This window comes from Pleurodeles waltl, chromosome 3_2 (genome assembly GCF_031143425.1).
Source record: "Pleurodeles waltl isolate 20211129_DDA chromosome 3_2, aPleWal1.hap1.20221129, whole genome shotgun sequence".
Lineage (NCBI taxonomy): Eukaryota > Metazoa > Chordata > Amphibia > Caudata > Salamandridae > Pleurodeles > Pleurodeles waltl.
This window is the reverse complement of record NC_090441.1, coordinates 216,000,428-216,024,984: the sequence shown is the minus strand read 5'-3', so window position 1 is coordinate 216,024,984 and position 24,557 is coordinate 216,000,428. Positions and strand designations below refer to the sequence as shown.

The window sequence follows — 24,557 nt, the reverse complement described above, 5'->3', positions numbered from 1 at the left end:
GGGACTTCAGGACACCCAAGAACCAACACCCGTAGTGGCCCTGCTGACCTGCATTCCACCCTCCAAGTGACCTGCCCCAGGCTCCAAGGACCCTAGGATGCACACCACTTGGCAGATCACTCCACTCTGCACCCCGCCTCTCTGGCCCCTGCATCGACAAATTAGCTGTGCGCTAGGGGCCCCCAACCTCTTGTAACTCAAAGGGGACCCAGTGGTCATACCTCTAAGTCCATCTGTGCAGTGTCTTTCCAAGTGGTCCCCTTCACCATTTTTGCACCAGCTCCAAGACTTCCAGCTGCCGCTGTCGCCAGAACCAGGAACCGCCCAAACTTCTCAAGCTGCCCCACAGGACATCTTGACGACCTCGACCTAAAAATAGAAGGCAGCACTTGGAAGAACATTGTCTGATTTTATATGCTTTTCAAAAATGTTTTCTACTGATTCCTATGGTGCATAATTATGCACAGAAACAGAACATTTTCTAAACTTTGAAAAATCATAACTTAAAAAGTACTTAGCTGCTTTTGAAGATATTTGTCTTTAAATTGTTATACAAATCTGAAGTATTTTGTAAGTTGGTCTCAAGTTATTTTTCTGAGTGTGTGTCCACATGTATTGATACTGTGAATACAACAAATGCTTAGAACATCTCCAAGATAAGCCTAACTGCTTGCCCACACTACCCCAAAAATAGAGCTTTAGCTGGTGTCCCTTTTACCTCTGAAAACCAAGGTTGGGCTGCTTTGATTTTCTACACAGTGCACATAATTTCACTAGATAGAGTCGGCTTCCTACACTCAGCAATGCAGGGCGTCGAGGGAGCAAGCTGGAAGTAAGCCATAGTGCTATTAACTAATAATAGCAATTCCAAAAAAGTATATTGAAAAAGGAGAATAAACTCCTTAAATCAGGTGCTGGTTTGGTGGTTTGGGTTGGCCCATCTGGTGGTGGTGGTCAAAGAGCCAAGTCTTGAGTTGTTTCCTGAAGTCCTTCAGGAAGGGGTAAATTCGGAGGTGGGGGGGAGGTCATTCCAGGCTTTGGCAGTAAGGCAGGAGGAGAGTCTTTTAAGGCATCTGGGGCGGATGCAGGGATGTGGGCCAAAACGAGGGGGGCTGAGTGGAGTTCTCTGGTGGGTTGTTGGAACATGAGGTGGTGGTTGATGTAGGTGGGTGCAGTCATAGAACGCCTTGTATGCATGTGTGAGGAGTTTGCAGAGGCGTCTTTGCTGTACAGGGAACCAGTGGAGGGCCATGGGTGGGGCATGATGCTGGCCCTTCTGGAGAGATCGAGGACGGGTCTAGCTGCAGCATTCTGGATGATCTGGAGGCGTCCTAGGAGTTGTTTGGTGGTCCCGATGTAAAGAGCATGCTGTAGTCGAGGCAGCTGGTGATGAGGGCTTAGGTGACTGTCTTTCTAGTGGAGAACGGTATCCAATGGAAGATTTTGCAGAGCATGCAGAGTGTATTGAAGTAGGCCGAGGAGATAGCGTTGATTTGTATTTTAATAGTGAGGTGGGTGTCTAGGATGATCTTGAGGTTGCATGTGTGGTGCGTGGGTGGATAGCAGAGGGTGGTCTGCCCCTATGAGTTGTCCCGGGGAAGGCTTGTGGTCGAATATGAGGACCTCTGTTTTGTCCGAGTATAGCTTGAGGTAGCTGGACTTGATCCAGGTGATGATGTCTGTCATGATGTCTTGTAAGTTGGTTTGGGTGAAGGTGGGCTCTTCTGTGAAGGAGAGGACGAGCTGGGTGTGTTTGACGTAGATGATATTTAGTCTGTGGGTGCAGGCTAGATCAGCTAGCGGAGTCATGTAGATGTTGAAGAGGGTAGGGCTGAGAGAGGAGCCCTGGGGGACACTGCAGATGTCATCTTTGGGGGTGGAGACGAATGGAGGGATAAGGATCCTCTGTGTATGGCCTGTGAGGAAGGAGAACCATTTCAGCGCGTTGTGTTGGATGCCGATGGCGTGAAGTCTGGTGATCAGGGTGTGATCTATCTGTACCCTTTGCTAGGCAGTGATCCCAGGCCCCCATTTTCATGCCAGGAAATGAAACAATGTGTAGACTCGGTGCTCCACAGTTAGCAGCACAGTCACACTTTTAATGGAATAGAAGAAACACAGAGCAGACATCCTGCTGCCTCTGAGCCTCATGGGCTGGAAGCTCTGCTGCCGCTGCCATGGAGACCCGGGGCTGTTGCTGTGGGGGCAGGACTCAGGCCTCCGCCTTCTGCGTCCATCAATGACAATAATAAGAAGCAGAGTGGGGGGGGTGTGGTCCCTATAAATAGTGGAGCGTGGAAAGCATCTACTGATGAGGATTGAAGCCTCTCCCTTCCCTTCTGGGGGAGGGGGTGCTGCAGCTCAGGTTCTCTGTTGCAGCTGTGCAGCAGTCCCTTGCACTTATGCTCTGCAGTCTCTGCTCCCTCCCCACGTTAGAGCATGTCAGCCACCTCTACAGCTTCTACCTTCTCCTCCGGAAAGGAGCATGGAGAGAGGTGGTAGGTGCGGTCCTCTCTGCGCATGCGTGGTGTTCTAATTCCGGTTTGCGCATGCGTCGTACTTTCCCGTGCGCACGCTTCATCCGTGCTGTTGTGACCTATGTACGCGCAGGCTCAGTCGTCGTCGAAGGTCCTCCAGGCGGAAGGTTTGGGCTTGGAGTGGCTCATCTATGCGCATGGTCAGCCTTGGTGTGTTCTATCTGTGCGCGTGCTTAGCTATGGTGTGCCCCAGCTGTGCGCGTGCCCAGTCTCCCTGTTGTCTGTGGGCATGCTCAGTTGGTGGTGTGTCTCATCTATGCGCATGCCCAGTCTCCCTGTTGTCTGTGGGCATGCTCAGTTGGTGGTGCGACCCGTTTATGCGCATGCCCAGTCTCACGGTTCTCTGTCTGCGCATGCTCAGTCGTGTCACGTCCCGGTGGAGGAGCCTGCCCTCTCACCCCTGCACCGAGCGCCTGGGATGCGGGAGGGCGCTGTGTGTGACTGAGTCCGCACCGACCCGGCTGACTCCGGGCGTCGCACGCCTCCACCTCCGTCTGCAGCGGGAGAATGAGATCCAGGAGGGAGATGTCCCCACAGGGCCCGGCCGAGGTGAGCGGGGATGGGGAGGCGACGCTGCGGGCGCTGTTTACACCTCAGGGCCCTGGAGTCCGCGCACGGGACCGAGGTTCAGTCCCGTTTACTTTCTGAACTGGTCGGAGCATCTGCAGCTCACCCTCCGGAGCTCAGTCCTCACAGAGCCGGGGGGAGGGGGGGCAGAGCTCAGTCCTCACAGAGCCGGGGGGAGGGGGCAGAGCTCAGTCCTCAGAGCCAGAGGGAGGGGGCAGAGCTCAGTCCTCACAGAGCCGGGGGGAGGGGGGCAGAGCTCAGTCCTCACAGAGCCGGGGGGAGGGGGCAGAGCTCAGTCCTCACAGAGCCGGGGGGAGGGGGCAGAGCTCAGTCCTCACAGAGCCGGGGGGAGGGGGCAGAGCTCAGTCCTCACAGAGCCGGGGGCAGAGCTCAGTCCTCAGAGCCAGAGGGAGGGGGCAGAGCTCAGTCCTCACAGAGCCGGGGGGAGGGGGCAGAGCTCAGTCCTCACAGAGCCGGGGGGAGGGGGCAGAGCTCAGTCCTCACAGAGCCGGGGGCAGAGCTCAGTCCTCAGAGCCAGAGGGAGGGGGCAGAGCTCAGTCCTCACAGAGCCGGGGGGAGGGGGCAGAGCTCAGTCCTCACAGAGCCGGGGGGAGGGGGCAGAGCTCAGTCCTCACAGAGCCGGGGGGAGGGGGCAGAGCTCAGTCCTCACAGAGCCGGGGGGAGGGGGCAGAGCTCAGTCCGGGGGAGGGGGCAGAGCTCAGTCCTCACAGAGCCGGGGGCAGAGCTCAGTCCTCAGAGCCAGAGGGAGGGGGCAGAGCTCAGTCCTCACAGAGCCGGGGGGAGGGGGCAGAGCTCAGTCCTCACAGAGCCGGGGGGAGGGGGCAGAGCTCAGTCCTCACAGAGCCGGGGGGAGGGGGCAGAGCTCAGTCCTCACAGAGCCGGGGGGAGGGGGGGCAGAGCTCAGTCCTCACAGAGCCGGGGGGAGGGGGCAGAGCTCAGTCCTCAGAGCCAGAGGGAGGGGGCAGAGCTCAGTCCTCACAGAGCCGGGGGAGGGGGGCAGAGCTCAGTCCTCACAGAGCCGGGGGGAGGGGGCAGAGCTCAGTCCTCACAGAGCCGGGGGGAGGGGGCAGAGCTCAGTCCTCACAGAGCCGGGGGGAGGGGGCAGAGCTCAGTCCTCACAGAGCCGGGGGCAGAGCTCAGTCCTCAGAGCCAGAGGGAGGGGGCAGAGCTCAGTCCTCACAGAGCCGGGGGGAGGGGGCAGAGCTCAGTCCTCACAGAGCCGGGGGGAGGGGGCAGAGCTCAGTCCTCACAGAGCCGGGGGGAGGGGGCAGAGCTCAGTCCTCACAGAGCCGGGGGGAGGGGGCAGAGCTCAGTCCTCACAGAGCCGGGGGGAGGGGGCAGAGCTCAGTCCGGGGGAGGGGGCAGAGCTCAGTCCTCACAGAGCCGGGGGCAGAGCTCAGTCCTCAGAGCCAGAGGGAGGGGGCAGAGCTCAGTCCTCACAGAGCCGGGGGGAGGGGGCAGAGCTCAGTCCTCACAGAGCCGGGGGGAGGGGGCAGAGCTCAGTCCTCACAGAGCCGGGGGGAGGGGGCAGAGCTCAGTCCTCACAGAGCCGGGGGGAGGGGGCAGAGCTCAGTCCTCACAGAGCCGGGGGGAGGGGGCAGAGCTCAGTCCTCACAGAGCCAGAGGGAGGGGGCAGAGCTCAGTCCTCACAGAGCCGGGGGGAGGGGGCAGAGCTCAGTCCTCACAGAGCCGGGGGGAGGGGGCAGAGCTCAGTCCTCACAGAGCCGGGGGTAGGGGGCAGAGCTCAGTCCTCACAGAGCCGGGGGGAGGGGGCAGAGCTCAGTCCTCACAGAGCCGGGGGGAGGGGGCAGAGCTCAGTCCTCACAGAGCCGGGGGGAGGGGGCAGAGCTCAGTCTTCACAGAGCCAGGAGGAGCGCGGGGCGGAATTCATTCTCCACAAGACGCACAGCACGAGGGACTCCTGTACCAGCCACGGGGCCTGCATCACTGTCAGGGGGGGGGTGCTGGGATCTGCCCCCCTCTTGTCCCGGCACCCCACCTCCCAGGGAGCCCCGCTGCCCCCAGCCATGGCGCTCCCTCTCCCTGACCCTCCTGCGTGAGTTGTGTCATTGCAGTGGTTGCGCCGGGCTCGGTGCGCCTCTTGGTTGCTGAAGCGTTGTCTACACTTGACACGATGCGCGGGGAGCGGCTGAATGGGCGCGGGCTCTATGTTGACCCCGCGTGGGGAGTGATTCCAGGTCGTGCTCTTGGCGTTGAGCTGCGTGATGGGCGAAGCTGTCCGAGAGACCAGAGCCACAGGTTAATGATTTCCCATAAGCTGGTAGCTTTGAAAAGCTCTGCTGGGCTCTTTACAGTGTGTTTATTTTTTTAAACATCTTTTAATTGGATTTTACAATAATGTAGGAAGGGGAGGGGTGCTGGGTACGTGGCTGAGGATACACATCACCCTGTACACAAAACTGGCACAAGTTTCAATACATAACATATGATACAGTATAATTGAAAACATACAATATTTATAACAGTCAGTGCAGTAACACAATATATCTCACGGACGATAAGAGCAATGATGCCAGATGTGCGTGTATACCTTCAAATATGTGAGCTCAGCATTTCTGCCGTACAAAAAACTCTTTTATTTGATTAAATAGACTAAACTTTTCATCACAATAGCGTAGCCTGATAAAATATGACTCACCATAGAAAGTGGGCAAGTAGAATTTTCGAGACCTGCACTTGTTAGCCCCCATCATTTTCTCAAGCAATGTTAGTTTAATTGTTAAGCCCGACCCATTAACTTGTACTGAACATTGAGACTATGGCCCTCATTATGAGTTTCGTGGGCGGCAGAGACCGCCCGTCAAACTCATACTGCCATCATATCGCCTGTGAGGCCAGAACACGTTGTCCCTACATGGAGTTCTCCGCAGTGCCAGTTTCCACCCGCCAAACCTGCGGTGAACAGAGCCGTAACATTGTAATTGAGCCAGTGCCAATGTGGCGCTGTGGTGGGCGCAGCAGCACCCGTCGTGCTTTCCACTGCCCATAGTTCATGCAGTGGAAAGCGCAATGGGGCTGTACATGGGGGCCCTTGCACTGCCTATACCAAGCGCATGGGTAGTGCAGGGGCCCCAGGCACCCCGTCTCTGCCAGCCTTTACATGGCAGAGCTACCGCCATGTAAAAGCTGGCAGAGAGGGGATTATAATACCCAGGGCTAGACTGCTTGCAGCGCTGCCATGGAGGATTAGGACCACCAGCACCGCCAGTCCCTCTTGTGGAGAAAGACTGGCGGTGATGGCGGTCCAACATGGCACAACATCCAGGGTTGTAATGTGGCGTTCTGACTGCCGCCAAAGCGGAAGGACCACCGCTCTGACTACGGTCAAACCGCCACTACAACCCTGGTGGTCTAAAGACTGCCAGGGTCGTAAGGAGGCCCTTAATGTTTCATAAACTGTCCCAGAAGCTGCTAATTTTACCTTGAGCAAACTGTCTGCACAAGAACCAATGGGTAGGTCGCTCCCCCTGCCGCTGCAGCTCCACCAGCCCAGGCTCCTGACACCTCCCAGCAAGACCTGCTAAAACAGTAAGTACTCCCCCTGCCCAGCCCCGCGCCACTCACCTCTCTATTTCCTGTACCTCTGTCTTCTGCCTTCCGCTCTCTCCTCCAACCTCTCTCCACACCTCTGCTGTCCATTTCCCTTCGCTCTCTGCTCCTCTTCTGCAGCCCACTTGCTGCGTGTTCTGCTCTTCCTCGGCCCCACTCCTCTTCCTCACCGCGTTCTCTTCCTGCTTTGCTCTTCATCTGTGTTCTTCTTTCTCCTCTGCACCCCGACCTGCGTGTTCTTTCTTCATCTGTGTTCTTCATTTCTCCTCTTCCTCACCGCGTTCTCTTCCTGCTTTGCTCCTCATCTGTGTTCTTCTTTCTCCTCTGCACCCCGACCTGCGTGTTCTTTCTTCTTTCTTCATCTGTGTTCTTCTTCTGTGTTCTTCATTTCTCCTCTTCCTCACCTCGTTCTCTTCCTCCTTTGCTCTTCATCTGTGTTCTTCTTTCTCCTCTGCACCCCGACCTGCATGCTCTTAATTCATCTGTGTTCTTCTTTCTCCTCTGAACCCCAACCTGCGTGTTCTTCTCCTCTTCTGTACTTTTCTCTGCGTGTTCCTTTTCTTCCTCTGTGGCCTCTCCTCATCTTCTAGACGCTTCCCCTCTGCTTCTCAGGTCTCTCCTCTTCTACATGACTCTTCTTGACTCTTCTCTCTTGACTCTTCTCCTCTTCTTCTTGACTCTTCTCTCTTCTCCTCTTCTGTTCTTCCTGACTCCCCTCCTCCTCTGTATTCCCCCCTCCCCTATCTTCTTTCCCCTCCCCTCTACCTGCCCCCCCTCCACCCTCTTCTTCCCCCCCCCCCCTGCTCGGCCCGCTCCCATTCGTCGCCCCCCTCCCGCCCCCAGCTGACCCCTCCTCCTTCTCATGGCGGCCGCCGAAGGCAAGCCCGTCTGCGCCTGGACCGCGCCCAGCGCCACGACCCCTGGCCCTCAGCACCGCTACGACCCCAACACCCTCCATGCCCTCAACCCGGGGCGCTCCAGTACCTGCTTCCAAGCCAACCCTAAACGCACCCATGGACCCTTTGCATGCCTCACCTGCAAACTCACCTTCCACCGCGAAACCAACCCGCCCGCCAGCCCACGCGCCAACAACCACCTTAAATGCATCCTGATCACTGCACGCTCCGTCCACAAGCACGCCATTGAACTATGGGACCTCCTGGACTCCACCGGACGTTGCCTTCATCACTGAGACCTGGATGAACGCCTCTTCGGCCCCCGACATCGCCATAGCCATCCCCAACGGCTCCAAGATCTCCAGGAGAGACCGCACCAACCAAGTCGGTGGAGGAATCGTCATCGTCTTCAAGGACTCCATCAACGTCACCACCTCCACCGAAGACACCCCCCTCGCCGCCGAACACCTGCACTTCCAGATCCACATCAACCCCAGGACCACCCTCAGAGGATCTCTCATCTACAGACCCCCTGGACCACGCGCCCTCTTCAGCGTCTCTATCACTGACTTCATCTCCCAGCACGCCCTTGCCTCGCCGGACTACATCCTCCTCGGTGACCTCAACTTCCACCTGGAACAGAACAACGACCCCAACACCACCTCCCTGCTCGACAACCTCGCCAACCTCGGTCTCAAGCAACTGGCGAACACCCCCACCCACATCGCCGGACACACGCTCGACCCCCATCTTCTCCGTCAGCAACCACGTATCCTTCAGCCACTCCTCTGTTATACACTGGACTGACCACATATGTGTCCACTTCACCTTCCGACTCGAGACTCGCCACCTCCGCACACAACCCATCCCACGCAGACGTTGGAACAAAATCCCAGCGGAACAGCTTCTCTCCACTCTCAGCGACAACCAACCCACCTTCTCCAACGACGCAGCCCTCAGCCTCACACATTGGATCACCAACTGCGCAGACAACCTCGCACCCCCCAGACGCCTCCGAAGACAGACCAACACCAGGAAACCACTTTGGTTCACAGACACCCTCAAGGAATCTAAAAAAAACTGCTGCACCCTCGAGAAAGCCTGGCGCAAGGACCACACCGCAGAAAACATGTCTGCCCTCAAAAACGCCACCAGCGAACACCACCAACTGATCCGCGCCACCAAAAGAACTTCCTTCACAGACAGACTGGACAAGAACACTCACAACAGCAAAGAACTCTTCAACATTGTCAAAGAGCTCTCCAATCCTAACGCCATCACGCCCTCACAAGACCTCTGCAGCTCCCTCGCCACCTTCTTCCATCGTAAGATCACCGACCTTCACGACAGCTTTGGACACCAGACCCAGCCAACCACCACAGAACTTTCAACCCCAGCCATCACCCTCAACGCCTGGACTCACATCAGCACAGAAGAGACCAAAGCTACTATGAACTCCATCCACTCCGGTGCTCCCTTGGACCACTGCCCACACTTCATCTTCAACAAAGCCGACGACATCATCGATCCGCATCTCCAGACCATCATCAACAGCTCGTTTGCGTCTGCCACCTTCCCCGAAAGCTGGAAACACGCAGAAGTCAACGCCCTACTGAAGAAACCTACGGCGGACCCCAGCGACCTGAAGAACTTCCGCCCCATCTCGCTCCTCCCCTTCCCAGCCAAAGTCATAGAGAAGACCGTCAACAAGCAACTTACCAACTTCCTTGAAGACAACAACCTACTCGACCCCTCTCAGTCCGGATTCCGAGCCAATCACAGCACAGAAACCGCCCTCATCTCAGTCACAGACGACATCAGAACTCTGATGGACAACGGAGAAACAGTCTCCCTCGTCCTCCTCGACCTCTCGGCTGCCTTCGACACCGTCTGCCACCTAACCCTAATATCTCGCCTCCGCTCCACCGGCATCCAAGGACAGGCCCTGGACTGGATCACCTCCTTCCTCTCCAACCGCTCGCAAAGAGTCTACCTCCCACCGTTCCGCTCAGACCCCACCGAGATCATCTGCGGCGTCCCACAAGGCTCCTCGCTCAGCCCGACTCTCTTCAATGTCTACATGAGCCCCCATCGCCGACATCGTACGCAAACACAACATCAACATCACCTCCTATGCCGACGACACTCAGCTGATACTTTCCCTCACCAAGGACCCCACCAGCGCCAAGACCAACCTGCAAGATGGAATGAAAGACGTTGCAGAATGGATGAAACTCAGCCGTCTGAAACTGAACTCCGACAAAACGGAAGTCCTCATCCTCAGAAACACCCCGTCCGCCTGGGACGACTCCTGGTGGCCCACGGCCCTTGGCACCGCACCAACCCCCTCAGACCACGCACGCAACCTCGGATTCATCCTGGACCCACTTCTCACCATGACCAAACAAGTCAATGCCGTATCATCTTCCTGCTTCCTCACCCTCGGCATGCTCCGAAAGATCTTCCGTTGGATCCCCGCCAACACCAGAAAGACTGTGACCCACGCCCTCGTCACAAGCCGCCTGGACTACGGTAACACCCTGTACGCAGGAACCACCGCTGAACTCCTGAAACGTCTGCAGCGAATACAAAACACCTCCGCCCGCCTCGTCCTCGACATACCCTGCAACAGCCACATCTCCGCCCACCTGAGACACCTGCACTGGCTTCCCGTCAACAAAAAGATCACCTTCCGGCTCCTCACCCACGCACTCAAAGCCCTCCACAAAAAGGGACCCGAATACCTCAACCGTCGTCTCAGTTTCTACACGCCCACCAGTCAACTTCGCTCCGCCAACCTCGCACTCGCCGCCGTCCCTCGCATCCGCTGCACCACGGCAGGTGGGAAATCCTTCTCCTACCTGGCGGCCAGAACATGGAATTCCCTCCCCACCAACCTCAGGACCACCTCGCATTCCGGAGGCAACTCAAGACCTGGCTCTTCGAGCAGCAGTAACCCCCTCCCCCTAGCGCCTTGAGACCCTCACGGGTGAGTCGCACGCTTTATAAATGTTTTTGATTTGATTTGATGCTGTACAGACAACCAATTAGTACAAGTTATAAACAGTAGTCACCCCATCACACACCTTCAGAGGCCCCTGTCCAGCTCGATGATGAAGTTGCTTCTCCTTACCAGGGGATGGAGCTTAATCTCCCTTTTCAGCAGCTCAGGGGATTTTTTGGATCTGAGGAAATTGATGATCGAGAAAGCACTGGGCAAGAATGTCACTTAATACAAATATTTCTCCTTCTCTGTCTCCTTCCCTTTCACCACTTGGGCAGGCTGATGGAAGAAAAGTTGATTTGTCTCAAGTACTAACATTTGCTGGTTTTCAGTTTGCACACAGCACAAAATTTATGGTATTGTATACCTTGGAGGCTGTGCGAAGGCCAGCTCCCTGTCCTTTTAGATCTGTCGGCCACTTTTAACAAGAATCAATCGTAATATCCTGTTTAACACCCTAATGGAGTTGGGTTTGTCTGGAAAAGTTCATGATTTGATCAAATCGTCTTCACTGCAAGAGTTCAGGCTGTGACCGTTCACACTGTTTTCTCTAAACAACAAGCCCCAAGCTGGTTCCAAAAGGATTCACTCTTTCCCTTTTTTCTTTTGAGCCTTTACTGCTCATGTAGGGGCCCGCTTTTATACATATGTTCATGAAACTCAGCTTATTATTTTCCTTGTCACATTTACCTGCCCAGGTTACTGGTACCTTGACACAAGTTTTCATCATCCATCTGGTAGTGGAAGGTCATCGATTTCCTGAAGTTCGGTCCGTGTCCATTATTAGCAGGATCTGTGAGCAGTAGATACACAACAGCCTAAGTGAGAGCTAGCCCCTGAACGCTGGGCACGGTGTGCCTGTTGTCCATGCTACTTGGGAAGCTGAGGTCGGTGGATTACCTGAGCTCAGAGGTTCTGGGCATCACCCAGCTGTGTTGATGGTGTCTATGCTAAGTTGGGCGTCAGTATGGTGTTCTGGGGGAAGATCCTGAACCCCAGGCTTTGCAGGTTCTGCAAGCAGCCAAAGTTAAATTCATCAAAGACAGATATTCCACTCACCTTGCCGGGCAATAGAGTGGAATGTTCCTGTGTGGCCGGGAAGTGACTGGTCCACCACCTGCACCCTCTAAAGTGGTGTGCAGCGTTCCTGTCCTGTTAGATCACACCTGATCTTTGGAGGTGGTGGCTACGAAAGTTGCTCACACCTGCTTTTACTGAACTACACATCCTTAATAAGATCTTTCTGTCCTCGATCACACCCTATATATTATCATGGTTGATGCTAATTTGATCTTTCTGGTCCCTGGGGAAAAGCTCTTCCATTTGCTTCCGCTCAGTCTAAATCTAGCTACGAGTATCATTTGTGGCATCTTTAAGAGCACACACATCGCACATTGTGCTGGTGCTAAGATCTCTACATTTGCTGCCCACCCACTCAAGAATTATTTTGGAAGCATTAAAATCCTAAACTGTTAAACCCATCTCCAACTAAGGCCTGACCTCCTACCTCTCTGTGAAGAAAGCTTTTTTGTTGGAGTGCAACAGCCTCTCTCAGGCCAGTACTCTTTCTTCCTCTGCGTCACAAGCATTGCTCTGCTTCCTGTGTGGTCTACGTCACCACCAGTGGAGCGTTTATTTTTTCACCTTATTGGGGTTATTTCTTGAGTACATCACCCTGTCCTTCCATGACGTGGCCCTTTCTCCGCACATTCATCAGCATTGTGAAAATCACTGTGTGCACATGCAGGTTGGTTAGCAGTGTACAGGTGCATGCATGTTCTCCACAAAAGCAGGAGTTAATGACCTCCCTTAGCCCACATGACCTTCTATTGGTGCCTCCAATTGACTCCTGTTAGGGCCCTCGGACAGATCAAACACTGTGACAACATACACTTCTTAACTTAGCAATGGTCCCTTATATACACTGCCCGCACATCGTACACAGAACAATAGAGGCCTCACTCGTCACACCTGTGTCACTGTACAGATGAATCCTGCTACCTGGGTTCCTTAACAAATGTCACTTTTTCTGCAATTATTAAATTGGTGTTTTCATGTTTACTGTTGCAGGTTCCATTTACATTTTATGATGTTGCTGCATGTTTCTCAGAAGAGGAGTGGAAACTCTTACACCAGTGGCAGAAAGAACTTTACAGAAATGTGATGCAGGACATACACCAAGCCTTCAGTTCCCTGGGTAATGTCCACTGTCTGTCTTTATGTTATAAATACTTCCATTTATTATGTTTAAATGGGTGGTCAGATCAAGTGCTACCCAGGCTTTTTCAACTATACTTGGCTTTCTCAACATGACATGTTCACTGGTGACACAGGGCATTCAGATTTGTGCTGATCAGTGTTGTTCAGAGGGAACCCTTTCCCCCTAACATGTCATCCTTTTTGGCTTGGAAGGCAGACTGGTGACAGTCATTCCCACTCCACGTCTACAACGATTTGGTTGATCGTTCAAGGGGTTCATTAAGTGATGTGAGATTCTGAGTAAAACGGGCATAAAATTTACCATCCCTAGAAAACTTCCGACTTCTGTTCTATTCTGCAGAACTTATAAAGCACATGGCTACCCGGAGACCACCCAGCGCTAGAACCAATGCGACCCTTAGCCATACTCCAGCGGAGTGGCAGAGGGCTAACTCTTGAATAACAAAGTTTTCAGGGCTTTTCTGTTCCAAAGTTTAGGGGCCATTTAGGCAACTGAACCACCTCCCCATCTTGAACTGAGACTTTTTGCAACAGTTAGACAGTAAGCTGAGGATGATCTAAATAGTCTACAAGGCTCTTGTTGTGAAGTGCTCTGTGCAGAATGCAGGGAGCCTTGACAGAGGTGTGGAATTTACTTGTCCATAGGACAGGCTGCTTCATAAATCTACTTGCCCATTCTTTTTTTTACTGGAACCACTGTCCCTTTGGTATCATGTAGTGCGGCAACAAATGATGGCACCAATCTCATTATAGAAGAGCTCTATATTAGCTCCCTGGTTATGCCATGGCTAATTCTATAATATGGCTTAAATACTAGCAATTTCCTTTCTTTGACACCTTTCTGTAGATCTACATACTGGGTCTGGAGGTAGTGGTAAGCAAAAGTTTCAGGGTTGGAATGCCATTTTAATCTGTGCAAACCTACTAACTTGCATGTTTGAAGGGTTTTCACCAGCTCTTGTCCATTTTTTTCCCATACTGAGAAAGGCTGGATTTTTTTCCTCTCGAGGGCAGAAGTAAAACTTCTTACAGGGTTGGGAGAAACGTGATTGGAAAGAAAGTGAACGCTCAACAGCTATATGCATGAGCAAATCTACACATGCATATTTGCTCGTGCTAAAATACAGTTCACAGACATTTTATAGGAGTACAATTTCCTGGCCTACTTCTGTAAATTCTTGTGAATTCATGAAATAGGTGAACCTGCACTAATGCAAAGACATATACCATGAGTGCACTTTTGTAACTTACTTTAAGAGCTGGGCCCCTAGTTAGGTCTGGCTTTAACCATGACCTTGTTTTTATTTAAATTCTATCTCTCTCTCGCTCACTGTGAGTGATAACAAACTGCTTTTTCACATGGAGCATATCAGCACACAGTCGTTTTGTTCTGTGGCAATGTCTGCTTTTGTTTTGTGCCAATGTTTGTTACAATGGTGAGAGCCCATCAATTTCACTTGAATGCACTGTGCACTGCCCCCAGTGCAGCACAAGTTTGACGCTGACCTGAGGGCAGCACATTCAACCTAGTAAAGTGCACCTTCCTTTTTTGTTTGGCGTGGCGTGCGTGGCACACCTGTTTTAAGAAGCGCCCTGGTGCAAATAGGGAAAGTGCACCCTATACATAATAAGCCCGTGGTGTTCAGTAATTTTAGCCTGGGCAAAAATGGAATGGTGGACATTCATCACACCCACAAACCCCTCAGTACTTCTCTTATGGGGTTTTCAAACACTTCTGGGGGGCTGATATCCTAAAAATGAGGCATTTGTACCAGTAAAAACCAAGGTGTGTTGAGAACTGCTTGTGACGTTTGCCCCGTATTCACCTGTGATTACATCGCACTTCTTCAGGGGTGAGTGAGCAGGGAACAGATCAGTATTGTAGTGGGGTGCTGGAACCAGCAGTCACGAGGATGGGCCCACTGAGCTGCTTGCTGTGTCAGTGGTGTGAGGCAATGTGCAGCTGACAGTGAATATCTACTGAGGCCCTGGTGGCTCAACGCCCTCGTCACAAATGTAGTTTTGTGTTGGGGGCCCAGTGGTGAGTCCTAAGGAAGTTAAGGGTCTGGTTTAGAGTTTGATGGATGGGTTACACCATCATAAACACCCTAAAACAGAAACGCATTGGATGGTGCTTGTGATCTCTGGAAGAAGTGCCTCACTAGGCACAGCTTGTCACTTTTATCCCAACATATGTCACTAAGGACTGAATCACACTCCAAAGTAAAACGTGTGTCTCTGGGTCGGAAACCTCCAGTATGACTCATATATGCTATACTACAGCTCCCATAGGGACGAGTCTTCTGTTTGTGTGTAGGTTCAGTTGTGGCTTCAGACCTGAGAGCTGAAGGGGGCTGACTCACTTGGTGATAGGCTGAGGTGATGGTAACGGCAAGATGAGAGCTGGAGGAGAGGTCCATCAGATCATACTGAGCAGCGTAGTAGGAGCCAGAGAGGATGGGGCAGGAAGGAGGAGTTACTGTTAAGTTAGGAAGAGGCTGAGGGTGCTGCTATATAGAGTTGGCCAGTCCTTTGATCTGATCTTCACATGAGAATTGGTTCAAATGTGGTTAAAGTTTCTTTGTGACCTAATCCATGATCAGATCACATAGGGATTCCATTATATGGGACTGGGTGAGAGGCCTCTTAGCCCCTCATGTCTGGACCTGTATGGGCAAAGACAGATAGGCACACACGCACACTACACACTACACACAACACTACACACGCAGACACTTAATTTAATAAAAGTACCCTTAAACTGTGATGGGATGGAACACACTGTAAGGAGGATAGGATTTAAACCAGCCACAATAGGACATATATTTCTTAAACAATGCAGACTAATGTGCTTCCTTGGTGGAAGGGTAGGATTGTCATTTAAGCCTTTGTAAATTATGCTAAAGCAATTTGATTGATAGTCACATACTTCCACGCGCAGTCACATGTATTAGTTATTTGGAATATGATCAGCACATAAGGAACTTGCCAATTGATCAAGATGAGGCCAACAGCCTCTGCACAGGAACTGCTGAGGAACCTGCACAGATCCAAAACACCAGATTTGCACCCCTGAGCACAACAAATGTTGGTGGCCAGGGAGCGCATCAGTGCATAGTGTGCTGTGATACCAGCTCATTGAAACCTGCTCCGGTGTGTAATGCACGTCTGCTGACATCTTGTATTGGCAGTGTGCTCCTTACGTCATGCAAAAGTGCCCTCACTCGGTAAATACTAGTGGTTGGTGTACACATTCCAAATGTAAGGGTCAATCCCAACAGACAGAGGAAATTCTGGCATCCGCATTATCAGTTGAGCTTGATTTTATTCTAGCTGTTTCAATGTTTATACAAAATCTCCAAGGCATATGCGTGGAGTTTGGCCTACCATTTTACTCCATCTTGGGTGAATTGGAAGCACCTCTAGCCATTTCCAAGGCTGTAGAGACAAATGTACTAAATGTTGTGCTCGGTATAAAAAATACTTTACTGGGTGGTTGGGTAATTAGGTGGAAAACCGTTCTGAATAGATTTCCTTCGCTGGTGAACTTGTTCACAACTTATGAAAACTATTTTGGATTTGGATGGGATGTTCATTGAAGATGCTAGACAGCATATACTCCACACTGAACACATAGTATCATAAAAATGACTCGACGTAAGGAGTTTGACAATCCAATTATGCAAAAATTGAAATTTGAGTTAGCTTTTTGACTGATGGTGTTTGTGGTAGAATTCAATGAAACTGATTAATAATTTTAGCCGAACCAATTATGTCAAATAACCAACAGACTACAAAATGGTTTGAGGATATATGCATTTAATGCAATCATGGTGGGCGTTACAATGCACTCTCTTGCAGTTTGGGACTTGTTTACATGTAGTTATCCAGTACATATTAATAAGGTGACATATAGAAATTATCGATGTTTCTTATTGCCTCTCCCAAGTGTCCTTTGTTTTGTATTGACACGCTTGCTTTTCGTTACTTTGCATCATATGTTTCTGGCAAGAACAATATTAATAATATAACTTTTGATACAAAGATATTGTTGTGTTTCGTTCTCTTGGCGGTGGGGCAAAACGGGGCCTAAAAATGTAGCCACCACAGTCTTTTCACAAATTCATACCAGAGTCTTAAGGCCTCAGTTGCCCCCTGAGCTGCAGGACACGGATATTTAAATGATGGCCTGCTGGCTTTCAAAGAGCTGTTAAGACAATGAGTTCAGCATTTGTATTGACCAAAGCTTTGCCTCTGGGCTCCATGCCCTGAAAATACAATTATCTGTGGTGTCACTGGTGGGGATCTGGATCCTTTGCTAATCGAGCTGGCCTAGACACGATCAGTGCCGTATACCTATAGAGACCATCTTTAAACCTCTGCCTTGCATAAGGATTAGAACTGATTGATCTAGTGATAATATTCTTTCAGGATAATGGTGTTTCCGTATTGTATTTGTTACAGTTAATGACTTTTAACTTGCTTTACGCCCCACAATAGGTCCTTTGATTGCTACCTCCATCTTTTCATTAAGACCAAAAGAAAAGGATGATCTGTTGTCAATGGAGCATCAGGACTTGGAGATCCGCAGCAGTGTCACCACGTGCTCGAGTGAGTATGGAACCAGGAAGTGATCTTTGAGAGGGAAAAGATGAGTTGCAATTGTTTCCACAGTTATTTATCTATTAACAGTTTCTTGTAGTATGGACCTAGACAGCAGAGCTCTTTACGGAGGTGTTAGAAGACGCAGAGAATGCTTTGAAACTATATGGTGTTCCGGTTAACATCACAGAGTGGGCAGAGGCTTGTGAATAACACGTATTTCACAAAAACACAATGAACTGTGTATATCAATAACCTATCACATTTTATTCCGGCTCGTCATAACCTTCACTGTCTGCGGAGTTATTCTTATAACGTGTAATCGGTAGATTTGATGCTGACATCTTTCAGCTCCTTTTAAAAAGTATCCTACAGCAAGAGTCATGGAATCCCACTCTTTCCGTGGAGCGAGGGCCTGATTTAGATCTTGGCAGAGGGGTTACTCCTTTGCAACGGAAAGCAATGGTATATAGATTTTGGCAGACAGGATATCCGTCACTGTTGCAACAGAGTAATCTGCTGAGATCTGAATCAGGCCCAGGATGTGTTAGCATTTCAAAGCGAGCAAGAACCTCCTGGAAACTAAAGCCCGAATCAAACAGTTTGCTCAAGCCAAAAGGGCACACAGTCACCTTTTCTCTCTTAAATAACATTTTTTCTTTCCGAATGAAGCTCATTATTGTTACATTTTTGCTCATCCATGTGCTAACGGTTATCAGGCTTACTCTGTCTTCTTACTACTTGTAACAATAATGACCACGTTAACACACTGTTTTGGATCTCTGCTATCTTCCCACTGCTTGCGCACAGCACCATCAAAACCAACTGCTTTATTTACAAAGCCATCCAAGCCTGCTTGACTGACAAGCTCACAACGTCCGATCTCTTTAGGCACAGCTGCGGCCAGGACATCATAGCACCCGGAGAGACAAGACTGCTAGCCTTATCCATCCGTTCACACAGGATCTAGAACAATCTCCGTGTCTCATTCGGGACTGTTGCAGTCCTACCTCAGTGTAGGGAAGCTGAAGAAAACTAAATCATGACGAATACCAGTCCATATCAACTCTCACAACCCAGCTTCCTGCGGACACTTCAACAACGTGTCAGTTTTCAATGCGTTAGGGCTTGCGCCTCATGCTGATGTTGGTGTGGTGGTTGTTATTCACAGCACCCTCTGAGTGGATTTCCATTCTCTGCTGCTTAGTGTGTAGTCCTGTCCCCCTACCCTCTCTTGAATGTAAATTTGAGATTTACGCACTTAGGTCACATTCCTTTTATTGATATACACAATTATGTGTAGAGCGCTCCATCTCCTGAAGTGCAAATGTTAATGTTCAACTTGTGTAAGTACCCCACCCTGTCCTGACACACTCACCCAGCAGCGCTCCCGTCTCTAAGGCTAAACTCCCTTGATTCCAAAGAAGAATGACTGCTGTGATCCTGGGGCACATGTCACATCAGGCATGGGATGCAAGAACAGACACAGTGAAATCAAAAACATTCTGTAACCAGAAATCAGGGTATTACAGGTTTATAAAAAATAGTCTTGCCAAACAGAAGGTGCTTGTGCATAAACAGTCCAGAAACATACACATACGTTAAATTGTTTGTCATGACAGCCTCACACACTTTCTCTCACACACAACCAGAAAAACTCAAGTATTTTCCATTTCAAATGTAATTAGCCAGAGAAGACCGAGAGGTGATATGGGGTCAGTAGAGGAGAATAAACAAGTGAATTGTTTCTTGCATTTTCCTGGATCCCAGTCCAGGGCTTTCGGGGTTATTCATTGGGGGAAGAGTCTCTATAGCGCCATCTTTAGAGCAACCCTTCTGGCCATGGGAGTGGCACTCAGTTGTGGTCTCCCTCTTAATAGTCAAACTAGGCTGCAGGTATCAGCCTGTCTGCCATTGTGTGTCTCGCAATATTTCACATTCTTCTCTTCCTTTCGGCGTCCTTGTCTCTAATATAACGTTTGTGTATTTTTTAGTTTATCTTCATTACATGTGTGTATGTTAATGGGCTGTTCACCGGTTTATGTTTATTATTGTTTGAGTGTTTGCTATAAGGTGAATGCGAGCGCCAGTCCCCACGCATAAGAGTGAAAAACTATAAAAATTTGTTTATTTATTAATAGGAACAATGGCTGCCGAGCCCAAAGCATTATTCAGTGGAAACCAGTATCCGAAGGATGCAGAGGAGATGGATGAGGCTGGAAGCAGTGATGGCCCCAGCATAGGTCAGGAACAGTTCATTGAAACCTTTCATTTTCTGATTTCTAAATATGGAGGCAGTAATCTAGCATCTCAGCTGGACACTAGAACCCACTGTAAGCTTGTCTGTGCCTGTATGGTTTCACTCTCCCACATATATGCTTTCTGAGTGTGTTACTTAGGAAAGTGTGTATGGTATGATGAGCATTGGTTGAAAAGCAGAAACCTGATGCAGCAGCGTGAGACTTGACTACGAGTATGGGACAGGGTTTTGTTTCCACTCATACTTACACAGAGTTTGCATTCCGAGCCACGCACATGTCACTGCATAGGGTATTTACCAGGTTTTGTAACTCACACCCCGCGGTGCACTTAGGTCACATCTGCTTAAATTTACTGGAGTAAAAATGCCCCTAATTACGGGGCCAGCAGAATTGTTTTGGACAAGCTTTGATTTCCATGCTATGTTCCATTTCCAAGAGACAAACAGAATAAGAGATATTTACCAGACTGGTGTCTGTACAAAGGAAAACTACAGCTGTAAATGTAGGGGTTGGCGTGCAGCTTTCAGCTAAAATGAGACCTAGTGCAGAAAAAGCGCAGAGGGGATCACAGAAGGATGGGGTGTAATGGGCTTTACTATGTCAGTCTCTCCTATGTTTACTTACTTTTATAGAGTTACATGTCATGCAGTTGCACATCAAACAGTTGTTTTCAGAATGTTGTTATATGATCTTGTATGCTGTTTATTTAATTCACATTATTTAAACCAATCTTTGTTTTTGCAGGGTATATCAGTCAACACGTCTGCTCACAAGGAGCTTTCTCAAAGTGTACATTTTCACTTGATTCCAGTTACATGTTTAACCCTGTTGAAAAGAATATTCAATTTTCAAATCATTCCACATACTGCCATTTACGTTTACCGTCAACACTTGGATCATTTTATTTAAATTCCTTGTGTTATGTGCTCTTCATGATAACCACAAAACTGTTTTTCTTCTCCTTGTCGCTGAGGGTGGCTGTTTCGTCAGGACAGCAGTCGCTCCATTTCCCCACTGGAGAGTTTGTTTTTGTCCACTCTGAAGAGAAACGTGAAGGGAGCCGTGTTTTTTGCAGGCCCCCCCTTGCACTTTTTGCCCCCATTTGAACTGCTAGATGCTGTTTTTCAATTCTGACAGTACACTGAAGCTTGAATTTAAATATTTAGCTGAATGGCATACAGTTCAGCTAAGTCCCTAGCAAATGGTATCCCTTGTTCCTAGGGCATGGGCACTAAAGAGGGTCCCAAAGGGCTGTAGCATGTATTGTTTCGCACTGCAGACTACGTGTCATGGTTCAAATCATGAGTGAAAATCCGCCATGTCACACTCAATGTGTGCCATGCCAGAGTCACGCATATCGTATATGTAAGTCCCCCCTACTGCAGACCTTAGAGCCGTATGGCAGAGTGCATTATATTTTATGGAAGGACATGTCTTCACGAGCAGATATGCCTGTGTGTTGTCTAGTTCGATTACTAGATATCACAAGTAAACAGGGAAGCCATCTTTAGGTATGTACTGGAGCTCCATAATGGCTTCCTTGTAACCTGTGGTGTTTGATATCAAAACCCTCACCTTCAAAAAAATCCATACTACTGCCAGAATTGGATTTGCTATGACATGCAGCCAGAGGGCACCTTAGAGGTGCCTCCTGAAACTTCCTAGTCTTCTAGTGTGCTGGCTGGTATCGCCCATCCTGCCACCACAGACAGAGGTGACAGGCTGCACTGTCAGAGGCCAGAAACAGTGTCTGCTCTGGAGAAAGGTGTTATCACCTCCTCCAGCAGGATAGCTAGTGAATCTGCATAACAAGGCTAGAGACTTCAAAGTTCCTGCTGCTTTTGATATGCAACCCCGGCTTTTTACAGACCTGGGAGATGCCACTCCCTGCCCTGCAAGTAGGCATGTTGCATTATCAGGTTAGTCACACCCTAAGGTGGGCTGCCTGATGCTTCCACCATCTTGTTTTTCGTGGAACTATGAACTCTGGGCCAGGGTTATGCCCGCTTCCCACAGGAAGTGGTCATATAGGGGGTGTAGTCACCCCAAGGGTAAGTAGCTGTTGGATACTACCCTACACTCTCCTAAACGTCCCAAAATTGAATATTTAGGTGGCCTCCTGACAACAGGAACTCAGATTCAACTGTCTAAAGAAGAATAAGAACAAAGAGCTGACCTGCACAAGAACTGAAAACTCGCTGTGGACTTTTGACATGAAACCCTGCCTACCTGCTGTTGTCTCGACAATCGCAAGGACCCTACTTGTCCTGCAGCTGTGCATCTTCCAAAATCCTTGGAGGGCTGACAGCACTTCGCCAACCAGCCAGCATCTCCCTTGGAGTGGAGAAGCTACTTCCCTGTAACCTGCAGGCATCAACCGCGACTACCCAGCTGTCATGTTTTCCCCCATCACCAGGCTGCCCCCAAGAAGGGAGAGTCTCTAAAGCCATTGACCCGGTGGACAAAGCATCTCTCCACCCGAGCTCCACAGCCCAAGCCCGAGCCAACTGACTGTGCTCCCCTGCCCTCAGAGACCCTCAAGAACTGAGTACTCCTTTGGGTTTCGACTGACTTGTCCCCACTTGCAGCATGTTTCTGCTTACTGGTTTCTCCATAGACTTCAGCAGTTGCACTTGAGGTTACCCTTGCAACCAGCACCTCTGCACCCGGACACACTAGGGCAGGTAACCCGAAACTGCTGGTGGTCCTACTTACCTTAGGTCCAGAAGATCAACCATGCAGTGTATGTGTCCACCAATCTAACAGCTGCATTTTTTTTTTTTTTTTTTTTTAAATATCGCCAACTCGAAAAGTACTTACCTTATCTTGAAGATATTGCTGTTAACATCAATAGAAAAATCTGTTATTTTTCTAAATTGGTCTTGAGTTTCTTCTTGAGCGTGTGTCTCATATATTGACTGTGTGTGTTCAACAAATGCTTAGGATCACCCTGTTGTAAGCCTAACTGCTCGCCCACACTACCACAAAAGAGAGCACGGAGGGTTACTACTTTAACCTCTGTAAGCCAATAAGGGTTTCCTGTACTATCTGCATAGTGTACCCCTACGGTTGGTGCACTGCATAGATAGCAAGCTTCCTACAAAATGGACAATTGTATGTTGTCAAAACAGCATCCCTCAGTGCAAAGGAAGCAGAGAAGACTGCATGCTTATTATGAAGTGAAGTCCAATTATTGGAGGCAAAACAAAAATGCTTTTAATAAAAATCTTTAGAGCAATTTAGAAATTGGAATATTCTATTTAAGAAGACAGTCGTACTCTGGAACTGAAAATTTGAATTTAAGACCTTTAAAAGTGTTTGGGCATGGCTCCAAAGTAGAAAAAAAAGATTGATTTGACTTGGATGGGTTGTAGCGACTCTGAGAAGAATCGCGGTGTATCATTGGACAACAAAGTAGATGAAAGCATCAAGTGCAATTTTCTTGCAGAAAATAACACATAAGATTTGATCTCGAGGGGTAGTGAGTAGAAAAAACATGTTCGATGGCATCTGTCGCTGTAGATACGCATGTTTTGCATAGCTCGCCATCTGGTGTTGGGTCGGAGTGTTACAAGTTGTTTTTCTTCGAAGAAGTCTTTCAAGTCACGGGACCGAGTGACTCCTCCTTTTGTCTCCATTGCGCATGGGCGTCGACTCCATCTTCGATTGTTTTTTTTCCGCCATCGGGTTCGGACGTGTTCCTGTCGCTCCGAGTTTCGGAACGGAAAAACAGCTAAATTTCGGAAGATTTTCGTCGGTATTGTTGCGTTCGGGATCGGCGTAGTTAGAATCAACACCGCATCGAAGATCGAAGAGCTCCGGAGCCCTTCGGGGTAGTTTTCGATCCCCGTCGGGGCCTGCTCGGCCCGACCGCGTGTAGAAGAACGCCGATGGAACGGACCCCGTTCCGTTTCTGTCCCAAATGCCACAAAAAATACCCCTATTCAGACCAACACTTGGTCTGTAACCTGTGCCTGTCACCTGAGCACAGTGAAGACACTTGCGAGGCCTGTCGTGCGTTCCGGTCCCGAAAAACACTCCGAGACCGTCGAGCCAGAAGACTTCAAATGGCGTCCACGCCGACAGCGCACCGAGAGTTCGAGGTACAGGAAGAGGAAGAAACCTTTTCGATACACGAATCGGACTCCGAGGAATTCGACGATCCATGAACCGTGAGTAAGACGTCGAAAACCACTCATAAGAAGATTGTCAAGGCCCAGGGGACGCCACTGCCACCAGGCCATGGCTCCACCCATAAATTCGGTGACCGACCGTCGGCACCGAAAAAGGCCCAATCAGTGCCGAGACCGTCCGACTCCGGTCGAGACACCGGCACGCAGCCTTCTCGGGACCGAGAAAGTGCTGGAGACATACATCGACACCGAGATAGCGGTGTAGACACGGCTCGACGCCGAGACAGCGGCACCGATGAAGATCGACGCCGAGATGTTTCGACTCCGAAAAAGAAAAAAGCCACCTCGGAGCCGAAAAAAGATGCAGACAGGGTTTCGGTGCCGAAACAACCTGCAACCGACCCAGTTTCAGGCTCTTATACCGAAGAGCAATCAATGACCTCCCAAATGCGAAAGCATAGGTTTGAGGAAGACCTGCAATCCACCGATGTAGACCATACGCAGAAACGTATTTTTATACAGCAGGGGACAGGAAAGATAAGCACCCTTCCCCCTATTAGGAGAAAGAGAAGACTGGAATTTCAAACTGACCAAACACCACAAACAAAAATGGTGAAAAGGGTTACTCCGCCACCCTCTCCTCCACCTATAATTCACGTCTCGCCAGCACAAACACCATCACATTCCCCGGCTCACACCACCATGAGCCAAGGTGACCAGGATCAGGACGCATGGGACTTATACGA

At 50.1% G+C, this 24,557-nt stretch overlaps 1 protein-coding gene across 2 annotated transcripts in view; it reads left to right on the top strand.

Moving 5' to 3' along the window:
• The first annotated feature begins 2,788 nt into the window (after positions 1 to 2,788).
• LOC138286717 (zinc finger protein 436-like) overlaps positions 2,789 to 24,557 on the top strand; it is a 112,436-nt gene continuing 90,667 nt past the window's right edge. For both annotated transcript variants that reach the window (XM_069227230.1, XM_069227228.1), the window contains exons 1-4: positions 2,789 to 3,086; positions 12,666 to 12,792; positions 17,316 to 17,426; positions 19,559 to 19,660. In XM_069227230.1, the coding sequence (XP_069083331.1) occupies positions 3,045 to 3,086; positions 12,666 to 12,792; positions 17,316 to 17,426; positions 19,559 to 19,660 (382 nt within the window). In that variant the 5' untranslated portion in view covers positions 2,789 to 3,044. The remainder of the gene's footprint in view (positions 3,087 to 12,665; positions 12,793 to 17,315; positions 17,427 to 19,558; positions 19,661 to 24,557) is intronic.